The sequence below is a fragment of the Pollicipes pollicipes genome, unplaced genomic scaffold (assembly GCF_011947565.3).
Source record: "Pollicipes pollicipes isolate AB1234 unplaced genomic scaffold, Ppol_2.1 Scaffold_3447;HRSCAF=4054_pilon_pilon_pilon, whole genome shotgun sequence".
Lineage (NCBI taxonomy): Eukaryota > Metazoa > Arthropoda > Thecostraca > Pollicipedomorpha > Pollicipedidae > Pollicipes > Pollicipes pollicipes.
The window spans coordinates 32,191,660-32,201,468 of record NW_023596297.1 but is presented as its reverse complement, the minus strand read 5'-3'; the positions used below and the strand labels follow the sequence as shown (position 1 = coordinate 32,201,468).

Genomic DNA, 9,809 nt, shown 5'->3' with positions numbered 1-9,809 from the left:
CAGACACCTCCTCAATGAACCAGAGTGCCTACTCGCTCGGGCAATTTCGCGCATCTTGAAGGCCATCTTGAGGAAGATGGCTGGTGAACTGACAAATCAGCAGTATGTTTAATGTAGTGCAAAAGGGAGCTGAACGCAACCTTCTGAAAAGTGTGTGTGTGGGGGGGGGGCAGTTAACACTCCTGCCCCCCCCCTTGACAAGTGGGAGGGCCATAGCACCCCTAGCCCCCCCCCCCCCCCCGTCTTGTTCCTACACACATAGCTCCTGTCACAGAGGAATCAAAAGGTAATACAGATACCTTGCCTGGTAATGATGAAGGTTTCTGTGGCTACACTAGGTTAAACACTGCTGGCTATTGTGTACAAAATGCACACACCATGTTATCAGTCTCCTCTGCGCAGGGGTGCCGCTCTCTAAAATCGGTGAAAGGAGCTCTTTTTGGAATCAGAAGGCCCAATTTCGTGTTAAGGGCCTCTGCTGGCTTGGGCAGGGTTCGTTACGAGCTAAAGTCTCCTGCTCTGGGCAAGAGGGCTCCCTTTGCATGAGGAGGCCCCTATTCTAGGCCAGGATGCCTCTGGTTGACCAGGAGGCCCTCTCTCATGTATACCAAGGCCATTGCTCCGCATCAGGACTCCATGGTTTGGGATGAGGTCCTTTGCCAGATTTGGAGGCCCCATTTTGCAATTGCTAGGATCCTGTTCTGAATGAAGAGGCTCGTTTATGCATCAGAAGGTTCAGGCCCAGTCTGGAGGTAGGGAGGCTCTTTGCTAGATCGGGAGTGCCTCTGTATTTCCGATCCATACGTGATCCGTAAGATCACACACAAGGGAATGTCTCTGCATTCCCGATTCATGAAGATCCATAAGATTCCGAGTAAGCATTATCATATCTCTTTTATAACCGAGAAAGTTCGGAAACGTATGACTATGACTAACTGTATAACTAAATCACGTAGCTTCGCCATGTCACATTTCGTTGCCTGCTTCATAGCTTTTCTCAACCATTACCCACTGGAACGTTGAAGGCTGTTTATTTTCAACACTGACGTGTCATCAGTTGTACCGTTTCGGATGCGCAAGCGCGGCATGAGACCGCTCGGAGAGGCGCCGCTGACAACACTCGCAGCGCACTGCGGCTGCTTTATCTCCATGTCGCACGCGTGGTGCGGAAATTGATCGTAGCCCGGAGGGCAAGGCACGGAAGATGTGTAGTACGAATGGTTGCGCGTGTATTCCTGGGATGGTATGGCGTTGCATCGCGCTACATCGGAGATAAACGTTTGCACTGAAAGTAACGCATCTTGTTCTTTTAATGTGGACCGATATGTCACAGCCCAGCTTCCAAAAATCAGCACAAGGTTGTTTTTTCTTCCCGACAGTGTATTCACGAAATACCACGTGGAGCCACACGCGCTACGACAATCACAAAAACATGCAGGTCAGGCTCTTGTATGCGCCCTTCACACCAATCGAACAATTTAAAGCCAACATGATCACGCACCGACAGACATGGCATGGGCCGTAAGAGCTCATCTCCATGCGACGGAGCTGTCACGGCTCACGCGGTCATACTCGCAGCCCCAGCAACCGACCACGTCGCGTCATGGTCCGGGCACGTGCCGGATCAACCAGCACGAGCGAGCAGTCCACAGTGTCCTGGTGTTGGAGGCCATCACGCACGCGCAGACACAGCCCGGGACGCCGCGCGAGGAAGACATTTAACCAGCTTCGCCCCCGCGATCGATGTCGACGCTGCCAACAGGCATCCGTCGACAAAGTTATCACAAACTAAAAACCAACACGGTCATCCAGCAGTGGCGATCATGTCCCGTTAGCCCCATAATGTCATTGCGATCAGGTTTCTGCAATCCCCCCAAAGCGGCGCGACCGGCACTGGTCAGGAGGCACTGAGGTGCCTCCCTCTGCACCCGCTGATGAGACCCGCTCACGAGGTGAGGATTCAGAGCTCATCTCAAGGGATACATTTGCGCCATTGCATCGTACGCCGAGGGAATGCTGTATCACAGACACGACCGTCACACGGGTTCGTGACTCCCTGACGTGTGGTCCGCAGTCACTCAGCGTAATTCGCGAGCGTCACAACGCAGTGCGGGACGGCTCCATCAGACGCAAGAACACGCGCGCAGAAGATATGGTCGACAGCTGTCACAATAGGCTTCTCGCGTGCGCTAGGTCATGGCGCGCCTTGCAAACGTCACCACATTCCCACGAGGAGTGGAGTGTACAAGTGAGTATCACCTTAGGCAAGTTCGGCAATTATTGAGGAGGCACTCATTGACGGCATGAAATGTTTATTGTAGCTGAAGGCTAATCAGGCACAAATTTGAATCATGCCGCAATGTCACCGAACAATGGCGACATGCGGGACGAAAATATTGAATCTGGTACTTGAAAACTGATCCAGGACCTACTGAAGAGGAAGTCCAGCAACCACTATTCAGTGGGGGCTTATATGTTCTGACATTGCTTTGCCAGCATGCAGTAGCATTACGGCATAAATTAAGTATGATAACTTGCATTGCAGATGTCGAGTTTCGCTTGATGGCAAGCGTTGAGCTCTTAAAACGGAAAAAGGGTGAGCCATCGGTGCAGAAAGGTTAAAAGGTTCAGAGCCACACCGTCCACAGCCGCGGTCGACAAGTCCGCATATCCACGACAATCTGAGCGCTGGTAGGGCTTCAGCCAAAGCATCTATCCGAGATGGTGACTGAGCTGGTGGTCATGGCCAGGCAATCTCTTCCTGTTGTTTGGACAGACCTCGAAGAGCGAATGACGCTCGTTGGACTATATCCTCAGCAAGTGAGGCACCATTTGAAGTCATCTGTGGCAGCTCTGCCCGAAAACACTATGTAAATATGGTGCAGTTCTGCCCAGTACCGAACAATGACTATTTTTAATCCAACTAGCTTGCCCTTCACAAACCTTGCAGAACACGCTGAGCGGGATGAGATACACCTGCGCTTCAGCGATGTGTCTGCCTTTAAAAGCCGCTCCAGTCCTTACCAAATACACGTGCATCACCCTGGCAGCGGGTACCGGGGCGGCCACACATGGCTCACGTGTATTCTCCGGCGCAGCGAATTTACCGTGTGCTGACCACTCGCCGGAGAGTCTCGGAGAGCTGGCGTGAGTGGCTGAACCAGCCGCCACCGCCTGGTGAACAGTGGCCAGGCGCCAGACGCTGCCACGCTGTACCCGCCCGCGGTCAGCGCTGGTCCCCGCGGTGTGACAGCACCGGCCGGGAAGGGACGGCTCCCCTCGTGCGCAGGGGGAGGACAGAGCGCCGCCTGCCGCCCGCGGTGACCCTGCCGCAGTGAGACGACGGCGGCCGACCGGAAAGCGAAGAGATGCCTCACGCGCCGCCACCGTCGGGCAGCGCGAACTTGACGCCAGGGATGTCGCAGGGCTGTGTGCTTCTGCACCGACAGCTAGCCACTCGGCCGTCTCCGGCGGCGACATGGTGATCCAGCCTGCCGAGGCGCCACGGACAGCGTCGGAAAACACCGGCTGATGACGGCAGGGGCCGGACACACAACTACCAGCCCGAGGAGCAGCCGAACAACCAGATGTATAACAATCTGGTCCCTGGCCGATAATACTGTCCATGAGAGAACGATGGCAAAGCAAGGAGTATGTATGATTACCCTACCCACTACATTGTCCCGGGTTTTGCTCTGTCGCAGGGAAGCACCATCCTTTATTGTCGTTGCGAACACCCTACCAGTGGTGCCTGCTAACTATGGCAGCCGTTCTCTGGCGAGCAGCGCTCACCGGTGCCGTCGGAGTCGCGTCGCCGGCCGGCCACGGTGCCGTACTGCTCGGCGAACATCCCGATCAGGTCCCAGTTGTCGTCGGTGACGCCGATCACGCGCACCTCCTTACTGTCCGCCTCGTCGGCCGGTAGCCGCCTGACCGGTCACGGGCGGGGTCGTCGGCGCCGTCACCACAGCCGCCGCCGGCGCGGCCTCACCGGCCGCCCTCGGCTGCTGTGGGCCTCCGGCCTCACCAGCCGCCTGCTGCACCCTCGCCGGTTTCGGCCGGTTTCCAGCCGGTTTCGGTCGGGGCCTGTCGCGTTTCGGTTCAAACCCGGCGGGTTTCGGCTGGCCGCGGCCGGGTTTGGGCTGGGCGGCCGCCCGGCTGCCGGACGAGGAGCGGTCGGCCCAGGACGGCGAGCGGTCAGCCGCCGGCGCCGGCGGCCGGCAGCGGTCGCCACCGACCGACGACGAGGCGGTGGAGCCCGGCAGCGGCGGGAAGCTGTCCTCGGGTCAGCTGCGGCGCCCGCGGACGCCAGCTCCGTCCGCCCCCACTCTGCCGGTCGGGTTGGGTCCAGCCGGGTCAGGGGGAGTCGACACGCCGGCAGCAAGGCGGCACCATGCGTTCGTGACGACACACAGCTTGGCCAGATCAACAAAAATAGTTGGACATGTAGCCGAAATATCACATCTGTCTCTCCATTCCCTTGGTTATTCTACGGAGAGCATTTTTTTGAGGTTGTGAGGGCAGCGTCTGTTTGTCCATTCGTAACATGCTGAGTGTGTCGGGCGTGACAGTGTCCGTGTGGTGATTGGTGTTGCATGTCTGTTTGACGTGAACTGTACCGCATGCACCAATCGAACCCGAACGAGTGAGCTCGGCACCAGCTTCACCGGGCAGTAGTGGTCATTAGCCGCGTGGGCTGGTCACCTGGTACCGGTGTTGATCTCGACGATGTTCACATATTGGCATGACCTCAGTCCAGCGATGGATTTGGTTGGGATACTGGATCGGACACCCGGGGGTGGGGTAGTGTATTGAAGAGGACACATTTCGCGCCTTAAGACGCGCTCGGGTGGAGGGCCCAATTGACCCCTACCCGAAGTTTTTTTGGAACGGTTTCCGAATAGCGCAGCGTAGCCGCGCCACATTTCAACTAGCTGTAGACAATTAAATGGCGGATCGTTTGGCATCAAAAAGGTAGATGTACCTTGTAAGGTCGCTGGCCTGTGGCAGCTCAAAATCGGGCCACGGTTTCGGCGAAGTCAATTTCTAGGGAATCGTTCAGTCTGGTGCAACAACGGAGTGCTAGAGGAAGCCATACATCTGAGATGCTTTATTAGGCAACACAGATATTGAATGAGTAAATCACGTTGACCTAAGGTCAGGTATGACGGTCGGACCAATGTCAAAATCGACTTGTTTTATTACTCTATGGCAGGCTGAATGGGACAGTTTCTGGTGCTCATTTCGAATTTATTGATGGCAGGAGCCGCATTATACATCTTCCATGGACCTCTTAGAGGTCAAATTGGTCATTGAGCTAAAATGACCCAGGTCATTATTTAATTTTAGAAACATGCTGCCTAGCGCAATCTTTGTCACTTATTCAAATGCAAAACTCAGAACACTCATGTATGATTTTGGTCGCCAACGACCTTCAAAAGGTCAAAAATGGAAACCTGACCTTAAATTAAATGAGCATGCGGCCTTTTACTTAGAAGCAGTTATCCTAGGCTCTGAGGGCACTTTGGAGACCAACCTAAACTCGACCTTGTTTGACCTTATTTAACCAGACGGAGATGACCTAGGAACCTCAAACTTTGACCTGAGTGAGATCACGTACAGGTCAACACACCCTATGAATTTGGTGTCACTAGCTCTCTTAGTTCCCGAGATCTCGGGGTTACAATCGCTCCACCCGAGCGAAGGGTATCTAGCCGGCCACCCGGGCGCGTGTTAAGAACGTGAAACAGAACGAGTCATATTCGCAAAAGCCTAAGAACTCACAAACGTCATTGCCACCCTTTATCAAATTAGTGCGCACAGCCAACGGCTGTTACCTCTATCAGCAGCCGTCAAGTTAGTATGATGAAGCATGACACGTCAAAAGTAGCGTGCAATTGCACAGCAAAGGGCCGCCAGTAACATTTTCTGGGCGGAGAAAATCGAGCAAGAGACTATTCTTCCAACAATGGTGCACTCGACATATTCACACCAACGTCGTGTAGCTGATCTCCACGAATGAGTTTCAATAAGTGCCTCAAAATAAACACACCTCACACGGGCAGAATCCGAAGCCGGCCCGGCTACATTTCACACCATAAATTTTGTGGACAATGCTCAAATTCTGGCGGACTACGCTGGGCCGCTCGCGGTACAGTTACACGGATACGCCAGCCGCCACAGCGTCCCCCGACGGCCCGGCGCAGGCGGACTCTCACCGTTCGACATGTCGGACGAGTTGGTGCACTCCTCCAGCAGGTCGAGCTCCGAGTCACTGGACCTGTTGAGCCGCTGCAGCGCTCGCAGGCCGGCGTCGCCGCCGCCTGGCGGCCCACGCCCGGCGTCAGTCACACGGTCACACCTGCTGAAGCGGCCACCGTGCCGGCCGCGACCCCGACCGGCGCACCGTTTGGACGCACGATGTGCGCCAGCCCAGCACACGAAACAAAGCGACACCGGTCCAGCACGGGAAGCCAGCTGACGGCCACAGCGTGACGGGCCATCGCCAGCGCGCCCAGCCTGTCGGCACCAGCACGGACACAGAGTCCACGTCCCCTGCCGGCCACAGCCAGCAGTCACCTCACCAGCGAGCCGCCACCTACCGGCGGTCTGCGCGTGCCGCATGTTGGTGGGCAGCTGCGCCGCGTCCACCGCCTCCACGTCGCCATAGGGCTCGAGCGCGTCGGCCCAGTCGGGCTGCCGCCGGGACGCCCAGCTGCGCATCTCGGGCAGTCTGCCGGCGGCCGCGCACCGTCAGCCCAGCTCACGCGGACGACCACACGGGGTGCAGGCTGTTACTGACCCTTGGCGTCGATTCCGTATTACTTTAGCGTGCCACGAGCTGGAGAGGCAGAATAGAACAAATTTCTTCCACAAAATAAAACAAATCAATCCGGCTAATGTTCAGAAGCGCCGAAGTGTGTTCGAAGTGAAGGGTTTGGTGGACGCCATAGGACAGCGTGGAACGACGCCTGACGAGGTGAAACGGCACCACTCAATCACTGCTTGAAGGCGCAGATGTCAAGAAAGCCCGATCAAATGAGCGCGCTGAAGTATCCATGTAATCGACGGTGCAGCCGGCCGGGTTCGGTGTCCGGCGTTAGATGAGGTGTCAGGATCACCCATCGCTGGTGCCACGCTGGTGCAGCCGACGGGGCGGGACCGTCCTCGTCCGGCGTTAGGTGACGTATCAGGGTCCCCACTCACCGGTGCTGCGGAGCTGGTGCAGCCGGCGGGGCGGAGGCGTCTTCGTCCGGCGAGCGGGGGATGATGTAGTCGTTGAAGTTGCACGGCGCCTGTTGGATGGCCACGTCCACCTGCCAGCACCGCCGGCGGCGGGAGGCGGTCACACTCGCGGCACAGCGGCGACACCGCACCAGGGAGCACGCGCGGCGGACGTGGCGTCCGACAGCCAGCCAGGAGCGCATCTCACGCCAGCACACAACAGATCACTGCTCAGCTGAGTCTGCCTGCACAGCCAGGAGTGGTGTATGGAAGCGTCACGTACCAGTTACATGCTGAATGCTCATGGTGCATCCCCACTCTTGAGGATCCCTGAGATTTCAGCGACCATTTGAGCATGCAGTGCATGTGATGAGAATGACTGAACGCTGCTACCATGGTCTACTATAAAGGGCCACGCACATCTCCAAGTCTCAGCCTCGGCGGCCCCACCTCGTCTGGCTGGGGACAGGGGTTCGACCAGCTGCGGATGGCCCACTCCGCTGCGAACGACAGCTCGCCTCGTCGACGGTGGACGCTCAACCGACTGGGGCGGGAGCTCAGTCCGCTGGGGACGGGAGCTAACCCGGCTGGGGATGGGAGCTCACTCTGCTGAGGATGGGAGCTCACCCAGCTGGGGACGGAAGCCCACTGGAATGGGGGCAGGAGCTCACCTGACTGGGGGCAGGAGCTTAGCCAGAGGGGACAGGAGCTCACCCGGCTGATCTGCTCGCAGATGGGGAGGCCGGTGACGCCGACGCTGGACAGCCGGCCGGGCGACGGCAGCGGGTCGTCATGGCTTGTGAGGCCGGCGGCACGGCCGCGACCCCACGTGCGGCGCGCCAGGCTCCAGCTGGCCCTGTCAGGGTACATGCGTCGCTTGAACTGGTCGGATTGAGCACACCAACAGTGGACCAGGTCCCAGGCAGTCATGGGGCATGGTGCCAGGCTGATGGCTGATGAAGTGAGGTGCAGCAGTGCTTTTCATATCATAACATGATATATAATGATATATTGATGATGATATATAGATGATACATGTCAAATAAGTGCTAGATTTTTGTTTGCATCCCTGAACAAGTCTGTGCATGTTAAGTTTGAGGATTACCATTCAACAACAATGAATATTGCAGCAACAAATGAGCAGGGAAACCTTCCCCCTCTAAAACAAAGCATGCAAATCATGCTCTGGCACTTGCTCTGATATCAAGCCAACTCACCTGCTCATGCAGGAGATGTGGTGGAATTGGAATAGGCTTGAACACTGCAGGGCTGATGCCCTCACCCAGTCCCCAGCGACACCCCAGGACTGGGATGCTGGGGTGATCCTGCTCCTCCTGCAGCCTGTCCTCAGGTGGTGTCATCCCTGCAAACAAAGTTATGCATGAATGTCAGGCACCATGCACCATGCAGAACAAGGCTGCTGCAATATGACAACATGACAGGATGAGTTCAGGACCTGCACAAAACAAACAGCATCAGCACAAAGCTAAAATCAGTGACAATCAGAAGCCAAGTGCTCAGCACTCTATGTTCTTACAACAAAAAGTATGTGTCACCAACCCTTCGCTTAAATATATTTATTAGCAACAGCACAGAGATAGATGGCACACATCTGATGTCTGAGTATCATATCCCTTACCTTAATGGAATTATCAGTGATAAAAAATGGTATGCATTGCATAGGTATGCATTGCATGTCTATGCAACAAAATGAGCTCTGTTTAAAACCACTACTTCGGAATAACAACACCAACAATCACTGCACAATGATGTGTTCCTTTATTATAACAAGTGAGCTTCAAATCATAATGTTCACCACATTGCAGTGGCAATTGCTAATACAAATGCAACAAAGCATTAAGCGGCAGAAGTGTAATCACTATGGCTATTGGCACATAAGGCTGATGACTTGAAAGATCCCTTGACTTCAATATAGAATGATTACACCACTTTATTCCATTTCACCTCTATAATCATCTATGTTATTTAGAAAATTATAGAAGTTTGTATCATCCATATCATTTTGTCATCCCTTGGTCTTATTTGTTTGTTTTAACATGCTGGTATGCACATATGTGTCAGAGTCCTTTGAGAAGAGATGAAGGATAGGTACAAAAGTCTTTCCCAAAGCCTTCAGAAGACCATCATGAGGAACAACCTATCTTTCCATGAATCAAATACTAAGTATTCCAAGGAGTGGAAAAATGGAATTGTCCATATTTGTCCATATTCATATTGCTATATTCACCCAAAATACTGAATTTAACCAAGTCCAGTGTAATGGAATGCGGGTAGTTACTATAATTATCGGAATGCAGGTAGTTACTATGCCAGAGGACAATATCATGTTTACACGCTCTCTGCCCTCAGCCCAGACAGCTAGAATCTGTACGTGCCACCTGAAGAGGACATACCTGAATTTGGGGGTCTGACAGGCTGTGAATACTCTGTTTTCATCCTAAGAAAATCCGCGGCGCCACCCCCGCGGAGTCCAAGACCTCCACCCACAGCATCAGCAACTCACACCAAAACATACGTTCAAAAAATTGTAAATGGCTGGAACCACCACTGTTCGCATTCATGGT

At 54.7% G+C, this 9,809-nt stretch overlaps 1 protein-coding gene across 1 annotated transcript; it reads right to left on the bottom strand.

The window, feature by feature from the left end:
* Positions 1-6,132: 6,132 nt before the first annotated feature.
* On the bottom strand, positions 6,133-9,785 carry LOC119092445 (uncharacterized). Its single transcript, XM_037215406.1, has 6 exons — positions 9,639-9,785; positions 8,442-8,587; positions 7,939-8,080; positions 7,207-7,316; positions 6,603-6,733; positions 6,133-6,323 (listed from the first exon to the last, which is right to left on the bottom strand). The coding sequence occupies exons 2-6, from the start codon at positions 8,447-8,449 to the stop codon at positions 6,133-6,135; spliced, it is 582 nt and encodes a 193-aa protein (XP_037071301.1). The 5' UTR covers positions 8,450-8,587; positions 9,639-9,785.
* Between the last annotated feature and the right edge of the window lie 24 nt (positions 9,786-9,809).

Coding starts and splice junctions, on each gene's coding strand:
- LOC119092445 (XM_037215406.1), bottom strand. Junction 6,734..7,206: donor GCACCAGCTCCGCAGCACCG/GTGAGTGGGGAC, acceptor GGCCGCCGGCAG/ACTGCCCGAGATGCGCAGCT. Junction 6,324..6,602: donor GCGGCACGCGCAGACCGCCG/GTAGGTGGCGGC, acceptor GTGGGCCGCCAG/GCGGCGGCGACGCCGGCCTG.